Source organism: Tribolium castaneum, chromosome 4, assembly GCF_031307605.1.
Source record: "Tribolium castaneum strain GA2 chromosome 4, icTriCast1.1, whole genome shotgun sequence".
Taxonomy (NCBI): Eukaryota; Metazoa; Arthropoda; class Insecta; order Coleoptera; family Tenebrionidae; genus Tribolium; species Tribolium castaneum.
Window position 1 is genome coordinate 541,122 of NC_087397.1, and position 22,358 is coordinate 563,479.

The 22,358-nt window shown below is 38.6% G+C and overlaps 7 protein-coding genes and 1 non-coding gene across 9 annotated transcripts; 6 read left to right on the forward strand and 2 right to left on the reverse strand.

Annotated features, from left to right (window-relative positions):
• Positions 1 to 67: 67 nt before the first annotated feature.
• LOC661961 (uncharacterized protein) lies at positions 68 to 2,831 on the forward strand. The gene is made up of 5 exons (XM_008192241.3): positions 68 to 486; positions 535 to 1,371; positions 1,423 to 1,617; positions 1,663 to 1,973; positions 2,029 to 2,831. Exons 1-5 carry the CDS (start codon positions 221 to 223, stop codon positions 2,265 to 2,267), a joined length of 1,848 nt encoding a protein of 615 aa, XP_008190463.1. The 5' UTR covers positions 68 to 220; the 3' UTR covers positions 2,268 to 2,831.
• Positions 2,832 to 2,840: 9 nt separating this feature from the next.
• LOC661919 (uncharacterized protein) lies at positions 2,841 to 4,256 on the reverse strand. The gene has a single exon (XM_008192240.3). The coding sequence runs from the start codon at positions 4,254 to 4,256 to the stop codon at positions 2,955 to 2,957; it is 1,302 nt and encodes a 433-aa protein (XP_008190462.2). The 3' UTR covers positions 2,841 to 2,954.
• A 268-nt stretch (positions 4,257 to 4,524) lies between these two features.
• On the forward strand, positions 4,525 to 6,104 carry LOC661874 (uncharacterized protein). Its single transcript, XM_008192238.3, has 4 exons — positions 4,525 to 4,666; positions 4,865 to 5,520; positions 5,576 to 5,812; positions 5,861 to 6,104. Exons 1-4 carry the CDS (start codon positions 4,601 to 4,603, stop codon positions 6,069 to 6,071), a joined length of 1,170 nt encoding a protein of 389 aa, XP_008190460.2. The 5' UTR covers positions 4,525 to 4,600; the 3' UTR covers positions 6,072 to 6,104.
• On the reverse strand, positions 6,036 to 10,275 carry mus301 (mutagen-sensitive 301). Of its 2 annotated transcripts, none has more exons than XM_015977432.2 (13): positions 10,049 to 10,275; positions 9,894 to 9,998; positions 8,465 to 9,757; positions 8,219 to 8,418; positions 8,023 to 8,171; positions 7,852 to 7,976; positions 7,477 to 7,804; positions 7,194 to 7,428; positions 6,882 to 7,148; positions 6,741 to 6,836; positions 6,407 to 6,694; positions 6,226 to 6,360; positions 6,036 to 6,179 (listed from the first exon to the last, which is right to left on the reverse strand). In XM_015977432.2, the coding sequence occupies exons 1-13, from the start codon at positions 10,086 to 10,088 to the stop codon at positions 6,075 to 6,077; spliced, it is 3,366 nt and encodes a 1,121-aa protein (XP_015832918.2). In that variant the 5' UTR covers positions 10,089 to 10,275; the 3' UTR covers positions 6,036 to 6,074. The 2 variants fall into 2 exon arrangements, with proteins under 2 accessions (XP_015832918.2, XP_008190461.2); XM_008192239.3 differs by having other exon boundaries at positions 9,894 to 10,007.
• Positions 10,276 to 10,415: 140 nt separating this feature from the next.
• Positions 10,416 to 14,766, forward strand: LOC661790 (uncharacterized protein). The gene is made up of 6 exons (XM_008192237.3): positions 10,416 to 10,571; positions 10,742 to 10,957; positions 11,002 to 11,513; positions 11,573 to 13,509; positions 13,685 to 13,997; positions 14,052 to 14,766. Exons 2-6 carry the CDS (start codon positions 10,755 to 10,757, stop codon positions 14,444 to 14,446), a joined length of 3,360 nt encoding a protein of 1,119 aa, XP_008190459.2. The 5' UTR covers positions 10,416 to 10,571; positions 10,742 to 10,754; the 3' UTR covers positions 14,447 to 14,766.
• Positions 14,767 to 15,095: 329 nt separating this feature from the next.
• Positions 15,096 to 21,177, forward strand: Idua (alpha-L-iduronidase). Its single transcript, XM_064356322.1, has 10 exons — positions 15,096 to 15,220; positions 15,266 to 15,406; positions 15,591 to 15,751; positions 15,809 to 15,904; positions 15,950 to 16,241; positions 17,465 to 17,668; positions 17,717 to 18,104; positions 19,295 to 19,497; positions 19,669 to 19,781; positions 20,212 to 21,177. The coding sequence occupies exons 1-10, from the start codon at positions 15,096 to 15,098 to the stop codon at positions 20,310 to 20,312; spliced, it is 1,824 nt and encodes a 607-aa protein (XP_064212392.1). The 3' UTR covers positions 20,313 to 21,177.
• On the forward strand, positions 15,462 to 15,533 carry TRNAH-GUG (transfer RNA histidin (anticodon GUG)). Its single transcript has one exon. It is a non-coding gene; the product is annotated as a tRNA-His (tRNA).
• Positions 21,178 to 21,899: 722 nt separating the features above from the next.
• Positions 21,900 to 22,358, forward strand: LOC661713 (histone H2B). Its single transcript, XM_008192235.3, has one exon. It carries the CDS (start codon positions 21,947 to 21,949, stop codon positions 22,313 to 22,315), a length of 369 nt encoding a protein of 122 aa, XP_008190457.3. The 5' UTR covers positions 21,900 to 21,946; the 3' UTR covers positions 22,316 to 22,358.

Below are 22,358 nucleotides of genomic sequence, written 5' to 3' on the forward strand. Positions count from 1 at the left end.
AGATAGTGCGTGAATGGGAAAGTGTCTACGACTGAATCGAGTGACTGTAGTTTTCGAACTGGCGAACACGAACTAATTGCAAAAATATAACCTCAACACGCTAATGACGATTGTTGTCAAATTAAGATTTTCCTGCTAGTTGATACATGTTTAGCGGTTTACATTTAACTTTTTGGATTCCCCTCCTTGTGTGTAATTAACGTCAAGACGAAGTTTAGTGATGTCATTGTCTGGAAATTTGGGGAGTCCTTCCAAAGATACAATCTCAAGCAGCGGAAGTCTCGTCGGAAGCGAAAACTTACCGCGGGACTTTAGTAGGTTGTCTCTGTTCTCGTCCGGTTCTGCGACTTCTCAGGATGAGCAGTTCAGGAGTGAGGGGCACGCTGAACATAGTCTCTCCTGCATGCAAAATTACTTACAAGCTGGGAAATTGTGCGATGTGACGCTTGTGGCCGGCAATAATGGGAAAAAGGTGCAAGCGCACAGGTAATTACAATTTTTTGTGTTAAATTTTTCACTCAGAAATGCCTCCAGACTCGTTCTTTCCGCCGCTAGTGAATATTTTGCTGCGATGTTTACTGGCAATTTACGCGAATCGGGCGAATCCGAAATCACACTGGGTGATGTTAACGGCGATGTTTTGCAAGCTGTTGTGAATTACTGTTATACGGGGGCGATTGATATAAGGGAAGACAATGTAGAGACACTTCTATCAACGGCATGTCTCATGCAATTACACGAAGTTGTGGAAGCTTGTTCACGCTTTCTGGCCCACCAACTGCACCCCAGCAATTGCCTGGGAATTGCAGTTTTCGCCGAACATCAGGCTTGCACTAGTTTGTTGCAAGAAGCCAATGCTTACACAAGTCAGAATTTTATGCAAGTGATACGAAACCAAGAATTTCTTCAGTTAAGTGCGGAGCAAATGATTAATTTGTTATCAAATGATGATTTAAATGTCACGTCTGAGGAGCACATTTTCCACGCTTTGATGAGTTGGATCAACCATGATCCAGTCACCCGGAAACAAATGATTGGCTTACTACTGGCTTTTGTTAAGTTGCCGCTACTTTCGCCCGAATTTCTGACAGATCAAGTGGAACCAGCTGTTGGTTCTGACCCCGTCTGTCAGACACTTATCATGGAGGCGTTCAAGTGGCACTTGTTACCAGACAGGCATTTTCAAATGGCTAGTGCTAGAACTAGACCACGTAAAGCCACACTTGGTAGGTTACTAGTCGTAGGCGGCATGGATAAAAACAAAGGCGCAACGACGATAGAAAGCTACGATCCGAGGAGTGATCGGTGGGCGGTGGCACACCACATGAGTGGGCGGAGACTACAATTCGGAATCGCACTATTGGGCGATAAGTAATAAGTCTCCACCCACTTAACTCCCGACTTAATTTTTTCTTTTGTCAGGTTATTAGTCGTGGGTGGCCGTGATGGTCTCAAAACGCTAAACACAATGGAATGTTTGGATATGGAGACTGGGTCTTGGACCCAGTTATCACCAATGAACACTCATCGACATGGGTTGGGCGTGGCCGTTTTGGGCGGGACTTTATACGCGGTGGGCGGGCACGATGGGTGGAGTTATCTCAATAATGTTGAACGGTACGTTTCAAATTTTTTAATGAAGTTTTTGATTTTAATTAATAGGTGGGACCCTGTCACACGTTCTTGGAGTTATGTGACCCCCATGCAAAGTCAGCGTTGTTCGGCTGGGGTTGCCGTCTTAAAAGACAAACTTTATGCAGTTGGGGGTCGTGATGGGGCTTCGTGTTTGCGTACGGTGGAATGTTACGACCCCCATACGAACAAATGGACGATGTGTGCCCCCTTGGCCAGGCGGCGTGGGGGTGTGGGGGTAGCTGTGGCCAATGGCTACTTGTATGCTTTAGGGGGGCAAGATGCCCCTGCTAATAATCCAGCCGCGAGTAGATTTGATTGTGTTGAGAGATACGATCCCAGTGAGTTTAAATGAGTTTGAAATTAATTTTTTTGACAATGTTTCGTTTTTTTTAGGCACTGATAGTTGGATTGTGATTGCTTCACTGTCGAGTAAACGCGATGCCGTGGCAGCTTGTTTATTTGGTGACAGACTTGTAGCTGTTGGGGGATATGATGGCAGTCACTATTTGAGAACAGTGGAGCAGTATGATCCCTACACTAATGAGTGGACTGCCCTTGCACCTTTAATTACAGGTAGGGCAGGTGCTTGCGTAATTGCCGTCTCAAATGCTCACGTTCAATCAGGTGACTAAATAGTCCCGATTAACTCTTTGAATATTTGCATTTACTCGTATAAACATTCCTAATTCGTATTACGAAATCTGCAAGATAAAATGTTCGTACTTTTTCTATTTCACGTGTGGATTATTCAATGTAGAGTAGAGTAGTGTCACTTTTTATGCAATATTTTTACTTTTATACATAGATAAGACTTCAGTATTATTGCAATAATTTTTTCGGATTAATGAATGTCTCATTTCTGGTGTTCCTTTGTCACACAAAGACTGAACCGAACTGAATTTATTTTTACTATCCTTCCAGCAGTGTTCACATTTTGGTGTAAATATCGTGTGATTGATAAAATTCTGCATCCTAGTGCCAATAATTCACTAGGATGTGAGACTTTGTAATCTCGTTGTTGTATTCACCCATTTTTGCATTTTGTGATGGTAGTTTTCTGCAAGGAAAAATTGTGCTTTCCCAATTTAAAGTTGTGTCCTGTGATAAAATTAAGACCTTGCAGAAATATCTTGTGAGAAATTGTGATAATTATAACATTTTGCAAATAAATAAACTTTCTCAATTTTTTTATTCAAGCAATGGTGTATTTTTCCCCAAAACTTTTATTCATAAAACAATTTCTTAAATAATTTAACAAACAAACAACAAATACTGTGATCATGACCTCGTTAATAAATTGATTTACCTAAACACAACTATCACCTCGTCCCATCAGTGTTCCAATACTCCTCGCTTTGCATTTGCGTCAAGCGTGAAATTGTGCGATCGAACGCGAAAATCTCCTCATCTCCGGTGAAGATGCTCGCAGTGGCGGCGTCCTCTTTCCCGATTTTTAGGTCGTCCATTAGCATTCTCTGCTCGTCGCTAATCCCGACTTCGAGTTTTTGCCGCAAGAAGAGGTCGCGAATTGGGACGTCAGCACTGATTACCACTTTGATTCTGTGGTCGTAGAACGCGTCAATCAGTGTGATGAAGCGGCGCGTTTGCGACTTAATTTTCAAACTCATTTGGGGCACATCTCGGATGATAATCGTGTGGAAAAACTGGGCCAAGTGGAGGTAGTCGTTAGCCCCCAAAGGCCGGTCACAGAGCTCCTCGAACGTGGTCTCCAAGACCCCGCCACAGGCCTTACTGAAGGTGACGTCGCGGCCTTGGATCGTGAACGTGCGGTTGCGGACGATGTCGTTTTCTTTGGAACAGAGGAACTTGAAGATTGGCTTAATTGGGTCCAATTTGTGTTCGGGCTTGACGAAGTAATTTGATTTGGTCGTTTGGCCTTTCAATCGGTAGTCGATCCCCGAGTCGAGAGTGATAATCTCGCAGTGGTCTTTGAGCACTTGAATGAAGGGGACGAAGTTGGACCTTTGTAGGCCGTTTTTGTACAAATCGTCAGGCGATCGGTTGCTGGTGGCGATCATGACAATTCCGTTTTGGAACAAAACTGTGAATAATCGTTTCAGAATCATCGCGTCTGCCACATCAGTGACTTGGAACTCGTCGAAACAGATCATCCAAGCGCGTTTGCTGATGAGGTCAGCCACAGGTGGGATGGGGTCGAAGGGTTTGGCCTTTCTCTCTGAGAAATCCCGAACCACTTCTTTTTTCGTTTCGTGGATTTTTGCATGCACATCTACCATAAATTCGTTGAAGTGAACCCGAGATTTTTTATCGATGTTGCAGGTGTTGTAAAAGAGGTCCATGAGCATTGTCTTGCCACCGCCCACAGCACCGTAAATGTAGAGACCTTTTGGGGCTTTCTTTTGACTAGAAAAAAACTTGCTTAACAAATTTTTTTCAGTCGGTTGGTAGCTTTTCGTCTCCTCGTATATGCGCTGAAGGGATTTACCTACTTTTAGCTGAATCTCGTCACGTTGTATCTCTCCATTTGCTATCTTTTCGTTTAAAACATCCACAGGGCCTTTACTACATTTTGTACTTTGGGTGGAAAAGTGATAATGGAATTTCTTCTTTTTTATGGTTTTTGCAATAATTCGGAACATTTTTTTCTAGTTGTGAAACGTTAAAAAACACTTAATTCATGTAACAATCTAAAAATAATTCGCAGATATTAATGGGTTTTTGTAATAAATTAATTCAAGCACTTACGTAGCCGCCGTCAGTTGTTATTAAAATAATGTTAAGTAACTCTCAGCTTATAAAACATTTTTGTAGAGTTTACGTAATTTTAATTTGAGATTACCTGTGAGTTGCAGCATTTTTGCAAGTGTTGTGGCACCTTAGCCACCATGTTTAAATGTCAAGATTTGATGCTAGTCTTTCTTATTTCTCATGTTGTGAATGAGATACCTAGACAGTGCCAAGTAACAAACTAAAAGGAATAAAAATGTTCAAAGTGGCAAAGTTTGATAGCAACAACGTGGCAGAAGATGCCTACAAGGAGTTATTTAAGGTAAGATTTCACATTTTTAAACGTGGAGGTTATGTAGATGTCACTTTGCACCAAAAATGGTGGTGGCACCATGAACATTACAGTCGACCAAACAATGTTTGCGCGTATGGAGCTAACACCATTCCCGTTTTCTACAGCCAAGTTCACACCAGTGCCGGCAGTGGAGGCACTGTTTAAAAAAATTATTAATTTTTGCAGAAGACACCCCCTATAACTAATAGGAAGAACAAAAATAAAATTCATAAAGGAAAGGTAACAAAACGTGTTAAAGAGAAAAAAGATGTTTTGAAAGAAGAAAAGATAAAGAGTGAGATAAAAGCGATTTTAAACAATAGTCTTCAATCAGGTACTGTTAATCTGAAAAAGAAGAAAATAAAGGAAAAAGCAAGGAACGCACCTGGAAAATATGTGTCTCTTTTAAGTCGCAAAAACAATGAATTTCCTGAAACCAATCAAACTGAAGAGTCTCAGCAAAAGAAAAAGAAAAAACGTAAACGTAAAACCATTCCTCTTGATGACAATCCACAAGACTTAACTCCACTAGATTACAAGCAAAAAAAGATTCAAAAAGTGAAAAATAAGTTGTTACAAGCAATAAACCCCCAACCTGATGGCCCACCAAAAAAGCAAAAACAGGGCGAAAAGTCGTTAAGGGAGCGAATGATGGAGAAATTACAAGCTGCCAGGTTTCGTTACATCAATGAACAAATTTACTCAAATGATAGTAAAGAAGCTCAGAAGATTTTTAAAGAGGATCCAGACGCGTTCAAGGCCTATCATGAAGGCTACAGACAACAGGTTACCAAATGGCCTTTAAACCCGCTGGATGTGATAATAAAAAGTGTAAAAAAAATGTAATTTATGGAAAAATATTTATGTTTGATGAATTTATTAATTTGATAATTTTAGGCCAAAAACACACGTCGTTGCCGATTTTGGTTGTGGTGATGCTAAATTGGCTCAATCGATAAAACAAAAAGTACATTCTTTTGATTTAGTTGCCACAAATGAGGCCGTGACTGCGTGTGATATGGCACACGTGCCTTTGGAGAATAATAGTGTTGACGTTGTTGTCTTTTGCTTGTCTCTAATGGGGACAAATCTGCACGATTATCTTCTGGAAGCCAATAGAGTGTTGGTTTTGGGGTAAGTTGTCTCGTTTCCGTTATTTTCTCTTTAAACGATTATTTATAGAGGAATTTTGAAAATTGCCGAAGTCGAGAGTCGCTTTGACGATGTTAACCAATTCATTGAAGGAGTGAAACGGTTTAATTTTAAAAATACCTGGAAGGACTTGTCCCACAACTTATTCTATTTTCTGGACTTTAGGAAAGAAGGCAACATCAAAAATAGAAAGAAATTGCCAACGTTAAGTTTAAATCCGTGTTTGTACAAAAAACGATAACAATTAAACTAGTAAAGTTTGATTCATAAAGGGTTTAGGGTTCTCTATACCGTCAAGTACATCCTCAGCCTCCTCCCGTAAATTCTCCACTTTTTCCAACATTAACATCTACAAAAAAAGTCACAAACACACGTTTAATAAAACGATTACAAACCTTAGCTGCTGCAATTAGTTGTTTTGCAACTCTTCTCGGCAAATATTCGATACTTTCAACCAAACTATCGGCGTTTGCCGCAGCTATGCTACGTATAGACTTATAACCGGCGTTATAAAGCTGCCTAGCCCGGCTCTAAAATAAAAAATGAATCCCACTCCCAACACAACTAACTTTATACTTGTTTAACTGCCGGTAATTGCATCAAAGGCAACAACTCTTTCACACAACAATGCGACAATCTTTGACTCATCCCGTTCAAAAGATGGGCAAACGTCCAAAACTCCTCCAAACCTTCGCAAAAATGTACAACATTTGAGGCAAACGTCGCAGCTCCGGTCATCAAATGCTGGACAATCCCGCGATTGACTTGGAATTTTTCCGAAACTTCGAAAACAGGCGTTTCGTTCCATAAGTCGTACAACATTAAAGTTAGGTAAAAACGGTTCAAGACACGTTCAGGTACATTCTACAAAAACGTGTAAATTGTTACGAATACCGAAACAAATCATTACTCTAATTGGTTGGTTTGCCAACATCCGTAAAGCCACAGCATCGTCGATTCCTAAAATACGAGCTGTTTGAAGTTCGTTGCGCCCCAAAGTACGGAACTAAAATTTTTTATTCAAATTTGGCAACAAGTAAAACAGTCTTACAATATTGTAATAGTCATTTCGGTCCGGCTTGATTTGCTCGGCAAGGTCGTACGGTGTGACAAGGAACAATAAATGGAGGCAATCGAGCAAAACTAGACTTTTCTGGGCTTGGTGCAGGTCATCGTAAAGTTGATGCGCTCTTGCCAACTCAAAATTGCCCTTAATTGCAGCACAACCCAGTTTACTGATCACAAGTTTAGTGTCGTTTTTAAGAACGATTTTCCTTTTCCTTGATACATTACTGCTGTTAGAATCAGTGCTTGAAAACTGGACAAAAATAATAAAATGGCAAGAGTTGTATTACACACTTACTGAAGTTTCCATTTTAACGGTTACATCACAATCGATTGTATTTTCCTTTTTACTCAAATCGGCTTCTTGTAACGCTCCAAGTTTAAAAAGGTCACTAATCGCCTTATCTGTTAGTTTTTTCAAATTGATTTCAAGTCGTTCGCTTTGAATGTGCAATAAAGTTTTTTTCGCGACTTCTTGCAACTGTGCTCGTGTGTTAGCGACACCTAAACTGATACAACTCAAGAGCAAATGTCTGGAATAATATTTAACAAGGATGTAGAAAAAAACGGGTATTAAATACCTCAATCCTTTCCCCTCGTTTTGGTGCATCCCTGATAACGCTTCATCCATTGGTGATAATAACAATTTTTTCACTTTGGGTAATTCGGGGGGATTACAAATTAAAATACTCTCGCCTGTCTCCCCCAAACCTGCTCTACCGGCACGACCTACCATTTGTTTGTATTTCGACAAACTGATAAACTCTCGACCAACGTATGGTTGTCTCAGAATGACTCTTTTGGCCGGTAAATTTACCCCAGCGGCCAGAGTTGACGTGCAACAAATTACTGAAATGACACCAGCCCTGAAGGCTTCCTCAATAACTCGGCGTTCCTCATTGGTTAAACCTTCAATAATTATTCTCAAACTTTTTTTTCTTTAATAATTGCAATACCTGAATGATGATACGCGATGCCCAATTGAATTGACACGTTGAATATTTTACACAATGAACCACCTTCGTCTTTTAACGAGTGTTTGACTTGTTCCTTTTCCTCTTTTTTGTAATCCAACAAACTTCTAAATAAAAATTGCTACTTTTGGTCAACAAGCTCATAAAACTTACTTGTTCACAACCTTGCATAATAGCGAGGCCACGTTTTCGCAATTTTTCTTCGACGCACAAAAAATCAAACACGAGGCTTCTGGAACAACTTCCATGACTAAAGCGCCTAATTTATCCGGGTCAAGACTATTCATTCCACTTGATGGATACTACAATAATTCATTGAATAATACTACAAGACTGTAAAAATCATTACTTTGTGATCGATTTTCCTAACTACAGTTAACAACTCGTCTTTCGGACTGTAATTAATTTTTGCCACTTCTGGCCCGCATTTTACATACTCGACGAGTTCGACGGGACGGAAATTTTGCGAATAAATATCAGCGTTGAGGAATTGGCACAAATCGTTCACATTTCCGATTGTAGCGCTCATCCCAACCACTTGTATGTTGGCTATAATTTTTAATTACTTGAAACCACAACAAAAAAGTGATAATACCGTTAGTGTACATAATTTTTGTGAGGAGGGCCTCCAAAGTGGAGCCACGGCCTGGCTCCCCGACCAAGTGGAGCTCATCAACAACGATTAAACCAATCTCGTTAATACGATCAGTCTCAATAAGACTGTTCAACAACCCCAAAGCTTTCTCAATTGTTGCAATATAGATTGAATTTTTCCGTCGCCGCTTCCGCGGAGGGTATGTGCCTTTACTAGCGGCATACTCCTCAACTAGGAAGTCCAAAGCCACGGCAAAAGGTGATAAAGCCCAGACTTTTTCTTGAACAATTGCCACGTAAGGTAGGATAAATATCGCATTTTTTTTCCGACACATTATTTCCCGTAGCATCAAAATCTCAGCGACTAGGGTTTTACCCCCACTTGTGGGAAGCGCATAGATAAGGTTCCGGTGCTCTTTAATCGCCGGAAGATTCAAACACTCGTCTTGCCAGTCGTACAATTCATCAATGCCTTTGTACATTTTAATCAACTCTTTAACCCTCAAAGGCAAGCCGTAGAAAGGCCCAACTTCGGTAAACGTACCATTTTCTTCCCCAATCGTCTCACTTTTGGCTTTTTTCACCGGTATTACGTCTTTAGTAATGTTTGATAAAAGCACTTGCTTTAAGGCCGTAGCAAAACTCGCATTAATTCCAGACATTGTAATATCATTCTCATTCTCATTATTTTTATCCGATTCTTGTTCCACTTTTTGCGTCCCGAAAAGTCCTTCCAAAATTTTCGAAATGTCTTTATCGACAGACTCAACATCTGAGCCCATTACGCTGACCGAATGTTCGATTTGGTCGAAAAATGACTCCAATTCGTCGCGATTATTTTCATTTAAAACGTCTCCCAAATTCTCGCTTATTTTTGCACCCCAATTTTTCTCGCGCAAAATTGTGCTGTTCGTGTTACTCTCACTTATTATGGTCTCAATCTGGTTCAAGGCTTGACTGTTCTCAAACAGTTGAGTTAATTGAGTCAGTAATGGTTTTTTTGGTGATTCGTTTGGGTCATTTTTTGATCTGAGAGACAGTGGTGTTTTTTGTGAAGCATCAACAACTTTATGTAAGGAATTGTCGCTGGCTGAGCGCGTTGAAAGTGCCGTACTTTTATTAGTTTTATCATTTAGTAGCTGAGTTAGATCAATATTATCAAATAAATCGTCATCAAGTGAACATTCCTCCAGTTTGCATTTCTTATCAGCGGCTATTTTTGCCTCGTTAGACAACCTTTTTTTAGTCCCGGTTTTGCAACCACTATGATTTTCCGGAGGTTTCTCACTTTGTACTGTAAAAAAATTATTCATGATGTATAATTGGTTGCACAATCGGTAGAAAAAATTATTGAAATTATTTTATCAATTAGAGGCGCTAATTCCATAATATAGACAAACGTAGAAACGCGTTGGGATATTAGTTATTACCTTTTTTATTTTTTGAAAGCGAGAGCACAGAGAACTTTTGACTTTTGTTTTGGGATAATTGTCCTCGGGGTGCTTGAGGAACTAGGAACTCTTCATTGTTGGGCTCTGTAGAAACTAAAATGACTATTATGGTAATCTGAATACAAATACAAAACCTGGAGGTATTCTTTTGTGGGGTTGCTTCAAGCTGTTCATTTTATCACCCTGAATATTAACCAATAACACTTTCACAAAATTAGTAATTTATCAAATTGCACCTCTATTGCTACATTTATCTATTTTATTTAAACCATTTAAATATAAAATATTAAACACAAAACTGCAAATAAAACAAATTTTCGAAATATAACTTTTGACAGACAAATCTTGAACTTGACAATTGTTTCTTTTGCGCCGAGACGAACACGAGCCAATCACTGTAATTAATGCTACATGCTACAATGCTACTTTTGTAGTAGCATTGGGTTAGTAGATATTGTATCGTCTTTAAATTTTATTTATTTCAATAAATATTAATCATTAATTATTTAATCAGACTTTGGCGCTTGCTCGAATTCGCGCAATGTCAAACTGTAAATGTCAAAGAAATTTTAAAAGTCGTTCACAAAAATTCAACCTTGCTAAATATCCAAAAACGGGAAGATTATAAACACTCAACACATCCGTGCATTACATTAGGTATGTGTGGTTACAATTAACACGAATTCGTTGTAAATTACATATTTGAGCCAAGAGGTGGAATGTTCTAGAACTGATCATCGGTGGTGTTCTAGCACTTCAGAGTGGTTCAAGTGGTTGTGTATTTCCCTTGTGATCCTTATGGTCAACCAGTTGCATTTTAATTACAGTAACCCGCCCATTATGGAAAATGAAGATAGTGAAACGGCCGACAGTGAGGAGGTCAAGTCACGGGCCGTTGTGAAGTATTCCGTTCCAAAACCGGCCCAATTCATTCGATTAAAATGTAACACCGACTTAAACCTACCCCCTTCAAATTGGTTGAGTAGTTCGGCCGATTCTTACGGCTTACAGCACGTTCTCTACCACCAGAAGGGATTTTCAAGGTTAGCTCTTGTCTTAAATTGTTCACTTGAGAAGTTTTCTATAGTTTCAGAATGGCCCACATGTTCCCTGACTGTGTGGGAGAAGTAGATGTGGTTTCGGATGCGGAAAACATAAAAAACCTGCTTAAAATACCCTACTGCAAAAACCACATCAGTATGATGGTTCACAGAGTTGAAAACACTCTCCTACTTGATGATTTTGATATTTACAAACATTTATTGAGAACCTCCGAAACTGAATGGAAGTGGCTCAAAGAGTTCTTTTTCGAAAATGTCAACCATGAGACTTACGAAGAGGACAAGAATATGTACATTAAAAATCGAAGACGGGAAACCTTACAACAGAAAAGTCTAGTTTCGAAATTTCTGTATCATAGTTTGGCCGAAGGTGATACTAATGAAAATACGTGTTATGAGGACCCGAAAACCCTTCCTGTACCTTTACACGGACCCCAATTGCCTGAACCTGTCTCCGCAACACCCGATCCCAAGCCCTTTGATCACAATTACAACAGAAATGTTGTTTGGACTTTTGAGGACATTGAAATGTTAATAGGTACGGTATTTTTGTAATTTTGCATTTTCCTTGAATCAAATTTTTTTATATTTTTCCAGGTACGGATTTACCGATATTCGGTGGTGGCACCCACCCTTGCATCTCACTCCGTCTTCGAGACGTCAGTAAACCAATCAACGTGCTAACAGGCATCGATTATTGGCTAGACAATTTAATGTCAAACGTTCCCGAAGTCGTAATGTGTTACCACTTGAACGGCATCGTCCAAAAATACGAACTTATCAAAACCGAAGACTTACCCCGCTTAGATAATTCAAAATTTTCCCCTAAATTAATTCGAGACGTTGCTCAAAGCATTTTATCGTTTCTTAAGTCAAACGCGACCAAAGCCGGCCACACTTATTGGCTATTCAAGGGAAAAGACGAAGAGGTTGTGAAATTATACGACTTGACCTCACTTTGCTCAGAGAAAGATGTGGAAAATGGTCAAAATCCCTTCACTATACCTGTGGGTATGTTATTATACCGAGTAGCGCGTAATATGAAACATACATCGGATCGGCAACCCGGAACAATCCGGATGTTGCTTAAAAACTGTGTTAAGTTGCTACCGGAGGAAAAATACCCAGAAGTGGTCACGTCCTCGCACTATATGTTGGCCGATTTGTACGTCCCGGCAGGGACCAATCCCGAAGCGCCTGGTTTAGAGCAGGAAGTGGACGAAAATGATGAGTTTGACGATGACGATTTGATCGACGATAAAGACGATAAAGCTACGAAAATTCTCGTCTTGGATCAGAGTGATTCTAGGGAGAAATTTGTTAATTATTACAAGTCGCCACCGCCGATTACGGGAACTGTGGAAGAGCGGTGTCTACAAGCTGTACAGCATGTGGCAACCGGGCTTAATTGCTTGCAATACTTCCAACAACACCAAACTAGTGCTAGTGGTAAAAAAACAGCCGAAGAGGAGGAAGTTCCTGTTGCCAAGCCTTTTGAACCGATTCCAATGCCGTACGGGAAGCTTGATTCAAATGATGGTCAAAAGAAACAAAAAAAGAAAGACAAAAAAAAGAAGAACGAGAAAAAGAGTGAAAATGCCCTACTTTTGAAAAACAACACTCAGCCTTTGCCGACTTGGCAAAACGGGACGGGAAATATCTCATGGAAGGACCATCTCAAGACTTTACTTTATGAAAAAGCGGTCTTGGTTTATGCAATTTTGTCGGAACAACATTTCGGTGGCCGAAATTACGGTAACAGTTTGAGGACGATTGGTTTGTTGGCTAGATGTCAGTTGGTGATGAACCGCCTCCTTTACAATTCCAACGCCTTGAAGGAGAATTGTTTGCTGGGCAGAGCCGGCGATTGTTGCATTATGATGATCCAAAACTGGGATAAAGTCGATAGTTACCGCCAGCAATTCCAAAACAATTCCGAGGAAGATTTAAAATTGATGGAACAGCTCGAAAAAGACGAGCAATTGTACAACATCCACATCGGCGAGTCGAACATGAAGTGCGTTTTCATTTACGATATTCGCACAATCGAGCAAATTCTTCTCAAAGGTGTGGAGTGTTACGAAGTGGCGTTAAAATCAAGCGAAAATGATAGTATTTTACGGCGGTTGGGTAACGGTTTAAATGAAGTCGCCTCGTTTTATTTGAATAAAGCCAAGTCGGCTAAAACGAGCGATCTTACTGTGGAAATGTGCAAAAAAGCTGAACCGTACTTAACGAGAGGTTTGATTGTTTTCGAAAAGGTTAAAGATGAGGCGAATGTTGCACTTTTGTACACAAATATGGGTCACATGCATCGACTTTTAGCACATGCTAATACGCCGGAAAACCGGGGCGAGTTGAGTCAAAAAGAAAAGTTGCACTATAATAAGGCATTTATTAATTATAAGAAGGCGTTGCAAGTTTTGGGGGATCGGAAACACTGTCCTGGGATTTGGGATGCTGTTAGGTGGGAGCTCTCGACTGCGTTTTTCAATATGGGGACGATTATGCACGAAAATCCGCCCTCTAATATCGTAAGTGTGACAGCTGTTATCCAATAATATGTTTTTTGATTAGAAATGAGAGTGGTTTGTTTTTTGAAATTATTCTTCAGGCAGTTAAAAACTTCTAAATGAGTTCATTTTTGCTTTTTTCGATCGTCTGAACATATTTTTCAGTCGCAGACGCCATTATTTTGAATTTTTCTAGTCGAAAGCCGAGGCGGAAAAGGAGGTGATTGAAGTGTTGCAAAAAGCGCTCCTTTATTGCGACTTTGACGAAGCAAATCCCAAGTATCCGCTGTATCAATACCGCGCAGCGATGATTCATTATCGGATTGGTTGTCTTTATCACAGTCACATCTGGACGGCTGAATCCGATTCGACAAACAGAAAAAACATTATACAATTAGCGAAGATTAATTACGAGAAAGCTTCCAAATATTATCTCCTCGCTTCGGATGCAATTAGTTACTTTACGTCGCAAATGCAAAGAGTGGCACTGTTTGAGTATCTCGGAGATAGTGAGTTGGATTATTGTGGAGGTCTGGTCTTGTATTAATCGCATTTGTTTGCAGCTGCTAATGCGCCGAATATCAAGATTAAACATCTGCAGTACTGTTTGAGTGTGTTTATTGAGATCAATGATATGGTTAAGCTTGTGGTTGAGAAGAAAGTCGAGGTGCCGGAGGATTCAGATGGGGAGAAAGAAGGCTTTAAAAGTTGTTACGCTTTGCTGAATCTCATAAAGCAACGATTACAACACGTACTTAAAATGCTGGTCAAGTTATGTTTGACCAAACCTCCAGTTAACAAAGACTGTCCGAAATTAGGGGAAGTTTACAAAAGTTGTTACATGGTAACGTTTGACTTGAAAGATGGAGTCACACGTGATGAGTTTGTGGAAAAATTGCACATTGTTCTTACACAAATTTGCGACAAGATCGCCGAGTTTAACAAAACTTTGGATTAACTGACCCTGTATTTTATTTTTCGTTATGATTGTTAAGTCCAAACTTGTTTAAATATTGAAGTGATTGCGGAAAAATCCAATCAGCTTCGGTATTAGAATAAATACTTGTTTTTGTACCTGTTGCGTGTACGTTAAGTTGGTCAGTCGTTTTTGTATTGTTTTTTTTTACCATTCCTGTCTCATATTTTAGCGAGACTTTATTGCATTATTGCGTTGCTCGAAACGTCAGTGAATATGTGATCTAATCAAACTCGTGGTTGATTCAATCTACTTTTCTGTGATAGGTCAGTGTATTCTATAATAAACTATTTTTATGCGTTCATATTTATTTTTTTCTACAACCAATAAAATGCCTGCCTGCTTTCCCGTTATTTATTCCCGATCATTTCCCGATTTACACTCGTTTTTAAAAAATTAATTATTCAACATTAATGCTTTCATGCTTTGGTATATAAATAATTATTCAGCTAATTAGTAAAACTATGGCTTGTATGCGAAATTGGCTTCAAATACTAGTTATTTGACCAACTCCTAAACCCAAAAATTAATTTAAAAACGAAATTTACCAGATTTCAACGATCAGTGTGTCAATAAAACAAACTAAAGACCCTAACTTAATTTAAATTAATTAAACCCAGTCTTTACCAAGATGTTTCAATGGAAAATTCCTCTTGCATGTCTCTTATGCATTTGCTTGGCTTACTGTGAGATAACAGTAGACGTGAAAGGTGTTACGAAAAAGTTCGACCACTTTTGGGAAAGTACAGGTTTATGGTAAATAAAAACGTGCCTAAAGGCCAGCCTGACCCCGATTTTTAGCCCACCTGATCCTAAAGACAAAATTTATGAATTTCTACAAAGTGACGACGAAAAATTCAATTTAGCATTAATCGGGGCTTTGCCTAATCAAGGAATAAAACAAGTACGAATTCACTGGTTGTTAAATTTAATTTTGACTGGGTGAGTTATCTCTTACATATTTGTTTTTACACCTATACGTACAAGTCCTCTGATAGCCGTGATCGTCTAGTGGTTAGGACCCTACGTTGTGGCCGTAGTAACCCAGGTTCGAATCCTGGTCACGGCAATGTGCAAACATTGTCACGGTAGAGGCTTTTTTTTAACTTTTTTCAATCAATTCAAGGCCCCATGGTTACAATTTTACGTATTTGGACAATTTGCTGGGTTTTTTAACCGATCGTGGGTTAAAACCACGGTTTGAGTTGATGGGATCGAGCGAATTTTTAAAGTCTGGTGAACAATTTTGGAGAGATTTGGTTCATGAAATTGCAAGCCGATACATTGGTGTGTAAACTAATTGTTCAAGTTTTTTGCAATTTCATTTAATATTCTACTGTTCAGGCAAGTTTGGTGCAAATGAAGTTGCGAGTTGGAAGTTTGAGTTGTGGAACGAGCCCGACTTGAAAAACTACAATATTTTAAAGTTTGCTCTTCCAGGTGCATTAACCCGTGCTGTTTCCGGTTTAATGCCTAATTTTGTAGAGTATTTGTCGTATGTGGCGGGTTGTGCGGAAGGGTTGAGGGTTGCGTTCGATGGTAGAGGCGTGTCAGCGAGTTTGGGAGGACCTGCGGGGTTATTTAGAGAAGAAAACCACCCCCTCTGTTGGGGTCTTTTACAAGCCTGCTCTGCGAATTCCCACTGCCCCATACAATTCATTTCTTTTCACAGAAAGGGTGGCGGCACTGCCGAGGGAGTTTTAAATGGAACTTTAGAGTTATTGGATTTGCTACACAATAAGTTTCCCAATCTTGCTGAAATGCCAATAGCAAATGAGTGAGTAAACTTAAACTTCGCCGGCTAATGGCATTAATTTGAAAAAAGAGCGACACTTTTTGCAAATCCTTCATTAGCGAAGTTTTGTTTCCTTTTCCAACAACAATATCAGCAATTCGACTGCCGTCCGATAAATTGACACAACTAATTCCGAACAAAGGAGAAAAGACAAAAAACGACCCACTTGTATCAATTTCGGGAAACTGTAATACACGTGTTGCAAAATGTATTAATTACTATGGGCTAGATTACAAATATCTGTGTTTAGACCAGGGGCTTGTAATTAGCTGATGATTGTAATTGCTGCAGTTTCGCGTGATTAATGTTATCGCTAATCTGGTTTATCTTCAGGGGATTCAGTTTAGTGTTGTGCTTCTCGTACGTACAACTTCAAATATTACACAGAAATGTAATCTAATTAGTTTATCAATAAAAGACGAAACCCAACAGGAAGTTAATTTATCGGGGGCAAATTTACTTTGATCTTAATGTAAAGCGACTGTTTTGTTTGCTAACTATAACTAACTTGTCAAATACACGAGGCCAGATATATCAAACGACTTGGCTATTAAAATGCTACTATTATCGGTTAGGACGCGTTTTTATTTTTTACAACTTTTGCTGTCCCGTCCGTTATCGCAAACATAAAATGTTGTTTTTATTTCTTACGTTATAAATAAAACCAAGAATTTTTAATTTCCACTGGTTAATTTTAATATTGTTAACGTCTTTAATGATTAAAACAATAAATTTTTTAGAGCACTATTTTCACACACAAGATTTTTTTGTCCCGTCCGTCATGTGTAAATTAATCAGAAGTCACATTGCACATTTCCTTACTCTAATAGAATTTTAACACGAATGCTCAACGATAAAAATGTGAGATCTTTTTCGTGTCCCGTCCGTCATCAATTTGTATTTTTTTTCTGTTCGTATTTCAAATTTAAAAAATGTGGCTCTAATTGTAGGTTCTACTAATAATGTTCGTAAAAACTAAAAAAAAAATCTAAAAATTTGTGTCCCATCCGTTAAAATAGAATGGCTGAAAAATCGAAATATTACTTAATTTTCTAAAGTTTTGCCTGTTGTTCTTTATTTTTTTAATAAAAATACTTGGTTACTTTTCCAATTTCCGTTTCTTTATGGCAGTTGCATGTGAGAGTGCAGGCGTAGCGAATAAATTTCGGTGAATAATCTTGAAGATAATCGATTGGAATTTATAGCGAGTCGGACATCATAACCACTTGGTCCGATAGCTGGGAGTGGCGAGGAGATGCAAGATATGCAGCGATGGTGGTGAAAGTAATAGCCGAACACTATAAATCATTGACTTTGTCTAGAAAATTGAAAATAGAATTGTTAAGCTTCGATAACGGCTTCCTAAATTACCACCCATTCTATTTCACACAAAGAACCCTGTTTGCGCGGTATGATTAGTGTTTTCATTTTTACGTTCCCAAATCTTTTTTAATCAGATTTCAGATGAATCACACCGATCCCCCTCACAGCCAATTTATTAAAAAGCCGGTGTATGTGGCGATGGGCCTGTTGGCCCTTCTTGGGGACGAATATTTGGCCGGAGGATGTGATTCAAACGATTCTATGTTAACCGTCCTGGCTACCAGGACATCGGATATCAATCAATCAAATGTGGGAATCCTTGTAGCGTATGCCGACAGTGACGAGGTCAATATTGAAACTATCAAATCCGTCAGGCTTCGTATTAATAATCTATCGATCGGCAGCAGATTTGTTGTTTATTTACTGGATAATATCCTAACTAATCCCTACAGATTCTGGCATGAGCTGGGAAGGCCCGTTTTTCCGCCTAAATTCCTCCGACAGCAGCTCAGAGAACACGAGGTAAACGTTCGTCTCTTTTCCAGCCAATATTACATTATTTGAACTAAATTTAATCATGAATTTATTGAAACAGCGCAAGTCGTGTTTCAATAGTGGAACTAATTATTCTGAACTAAAAGTTAGCCAACTTTCATAAAGTCTGTAAACCTTCACAGAACTTATAATTTAAGACACTTGCATTTGATTCAATTACATAATGTATTCGAAATTTATGTCGGCGAGGTTCAGCACGCGAACCTCCGACTGCATTACAATAAATTCAGACCGTATTTGCATGTAAATAATTTCGAAAAGTTACTTTTATTGGCACTCAAATAAAAAGATAATTATTTTGGAGCATAATTGTTTCAAAACTTGAACTTTCTTACATAACGGGCACAAAGTAGCTCGTGAACGGCAAGTTCTGATGAGGAATTTATAGCACATTAAAGAAGTTCTAATGACCGACTCGACATCCGTCTATTTGTATTTAGAGCGCTCTTGTGATATCACCAGAGACCGGATTTTAAAAAACCTTTCTTCAAGGCAATTTTTAAAACTTGAAATAAATTTGTTTTTTTTTAAATGAAAATATTTGACACCCTTTTTTCCCTAAATTCCTAAATTAATTTGTCGTATCCTCACCTTCCTAATTTAAAATAAGATACTTTCTCAATTTTTTTATTAGTACGTGCATTTACTTTAAAAATAATATTTTATCTAATCAATGTTCTTACTTTGCAGTTTCACAGCTTTTTAATTATAATTCTTTCAGTCATTTGGATCTACAGAATTTTAATTTATTGTTTTTTTTATTTTTTTTTGGATTCCAGTTCTTAAGTTTTTAACCTTTTCAGTCGCATAGTACTTCAGTGACAATATTTTTTTAATTTTTGTTTTTATAGCTTCTCAGCATTAAAGTTAATGAAATTTCAAATTTTTTATTACGGCATTAATTGAATCCTGGTGATAAATTTGTGCCAGTGATTCATCCCAATAACTACCAATATTGTAGATATTTGAACGTATTTTGTGAATAGTTTTAAATGAAAATGATGAAAAGACATGCCGAAGCTTTGTCCGCTTGTATTTGTTTACTTGATTGGAATTTAATATGTTTTGCCGACTCTTGGTCTGTGCCCCGTATTGGCGCATAAATGGAACCGTGAATTTTTCAGATTCCGCTATGGAATGAATTTATTTTTCATTAGGGTCCATATCGCCTATTTGTGCCGACGAGCGTTTCAACAGCAAACCTCAATATCGCTCTTAATTTAACCGTCCCCAGCGTGGCATTGATACATATTTGTTCAAAACCATCAGCAAATCCTGGCCCTGTGACAAAATTATCAATTTCCAACGTAACACGAAATGAAATTTTATTAACTTGGAGCGACGCTAAAATTGATACAAAGTGAGTACTAAGCAGTATTTATGATTTTTCAGGACGTGAGTTATAATATTCGAGTTTCCGTCTGTTTGCTAAATAATAGTGCTTTAACTTTCAACTTTGGCCATTGAAAAGTCCGAAAATTGCCCGAATAATTCTTGGCTTTGTTTTCTTCTTTTGCGTAATGTGTTTCAGGTGTATCCGCACGTACGAAGTGGAATTCGAGGCGAAATGCGCCAACAGCTTGCGTTTCGAACGAGTGAATACAAATGATGTAATATTTCTTTCCTATCATCATGCACCGACAGGTAAATGATGCTGAAACTATTTCATTAACCACGAAACGCATTAATTAGCCCGGCATGACGCACTTGCTTGTGACAGATACTTATCAGTGCTCACCCGACTTAATCAAACGATAACGCTTCCAACCTGAAACAATACTAAATAATGAATAGAGGCTGAGTTATTTTTTAATTTTGAAACGTGGGAGCTTTCAAGCCCGTGGAAAACTTCAAGCTTTTCCATTTCTGGCAAAGAGTATCGGTCCATTACCAGTTCCTTACAATCACAAGCTTTATAAACAAAACTCAAGTGTCTGTTCAATGTCTTGAATCAATATCGAGGATTCGTCCTGTGATGGGGTTTCATGGAAATGGGTGATACGACTAGGCATAGCGTTCGAGTTGCAAAGCCCGTAAAGTAAGTGGAGTTTATTTTACGAGAGGTTTATTTCAGGTGATGGAGCGTGTGAGACGACCATCGGCAGGTACCGAGTTCGTGCAGTGGACTATTGGGACCAGCCGGGGATCTATTCCGAAATCGTTTCCTTCCCTTAACTACGCTACATAAAATGTTAAACGCTTACAAACGCTCGACCCATTAGGGAAATTATATCTTTAGCCAAATAAACGCTTTTATCTGATCCTCGCCCGGCGCATCCACCATTTTTACACGACACAATTTGTTAAATGTTTGATTATTTTGCAACGGAATGTTATTTTTTATATTATCAACTAATTTGTACACGACTTTCGTCGAACCTTGAAACTTGGCCACGTTGAATTGTTTAAGTCTTCGTAAACAAAGCGACCATAAAATTTTATGGCCAACTCCACAACTCTTGATTAAAGTAAATTTAATATATGCTTGTAGAATAAATTTGCGATAAAGTTATTCGTAAGTCATGCTGTAGCACACATTTTATAGCAGCAAGCGGCAAAAGTTTAAATTTTTTACTACACCAAAGTAATGCTCCGAAATCTAGAAAACCCATCACCTGGTGCACTGGTCTTATTACTGTGCGGCATGATTATAAATTTTTATGTCACAAACTTTTTTCTTATTGCTTACTGTTTCTTTGTAGTTTTTTCTCTTACATATTTTCCATTGAAGTTATTTAACCAAAACAATTTTTTAATGTGGCTCTAATTGCAGGTTGCAAATAGTTTCTCTGGTACTAAGAAAAATTTACTTGTACTAACATTGTTTGTAAAAACTGAAAATAAAATCTAAAAATTTGTGCAAAGTGTCCCGTCCGTTATTACAGTTGTCCCTTTTGTTAAAAAAGATGACTATTAAAAGCGTGTGTGCATTTATCGCTTAATTGAAGCGAACTTTTATATGGAGCGAAAAATATTCAGCGATGATAAAGTGGCAAATATCTTGGCACGTTTAACCGGAACACGAGCATTTGTGTCTAGAAAGCTTCATTAAAGTCGTTTTTTGCGTCTTGAATCATTTTTAAATAATACATGGTGTTTAAAAGCTTCCAGTCTCATTTGTGCTTTCAATTAACTCGCCATTTTTGTGTTAAACTAATAAAACGTTTTATTATCCTTTTGAATAAATGTAAATTGCAAATGAAGTGGCAATATAGCCGCTACTCTGTACTCATTACACTTAATTCAGTGTGTACACATTTCAAGAATTGAATTCGTTAAAGCCCCGAAAACAAAGAGCTCAACACGTGTTGAAATCGAACGACAACTTTGAAAAACCGGATAATTCCTCGAGTTATAATTAGTCGTCTAGATGGGGTTTAAGCGGTTTTCTAGCACTGCAACCCTAAAATTTCATTTCCACGATTAAATTAACGTGTAAACAAATCGCAGATGCGCATGTTGAAACAAGTTTATCATTTTCGGAACGGAGATGCAGGAAGGGTTGAGTGTTTGACGAGCACATGCCGGATTAGGCCAAATTGTGTGATCACTTTTATTGCCAATAACGAAATGCGAGTGCATTATGAAAAAGCCGGGATGCCGCTCTAATGATATCGAATATCGTTTCATAAAGCGAAAACCACAGCCATTTCATAAATTACACTCACCGCAAATAATAAAGAGGTTTTCCGTGTTGCAGTCCTGTCTCATTTCACTCACAACAGATCGATAAAACAGCAGGTAGGAGAATTGAATTGATGAATTTCACTTATCAAAGTGGCCGAAAACTCATTGACATTTCGCTTGTCATGTCGCCGAAAATGAGCGAGAAAAGTGCCCGAAAAGCGCAAAAAATCATCTTGAAGAGCGATAAGAAGAAGAAAAGGCGCAGGAAGGAGAGTTACGCCATTTACATCTACAAGGTTTTGAAGCAGGTTCATCCCGATACTGGAATTTCCAGCAAAGCTATGAACATCATGAACAGCTACGTGAATGATATTTTTGAACGCATCACGATGGAAGCTTCCCATTTGGCTCAGTACAACAAGCGCTCCACCATCACCAGCAGGGAAATTCAAACAGCGGTTCGCCTGCTTCTGCCTGGAGAATTGGCCAAACATGCCGTGTCCGAGGGCACCAAGGCCGTCACCAAGTACACCAACTCCACTAATGCATAATGTAATTTCTTAGTCCAAGAATAAAGCCTCGTTTAAATCCTGA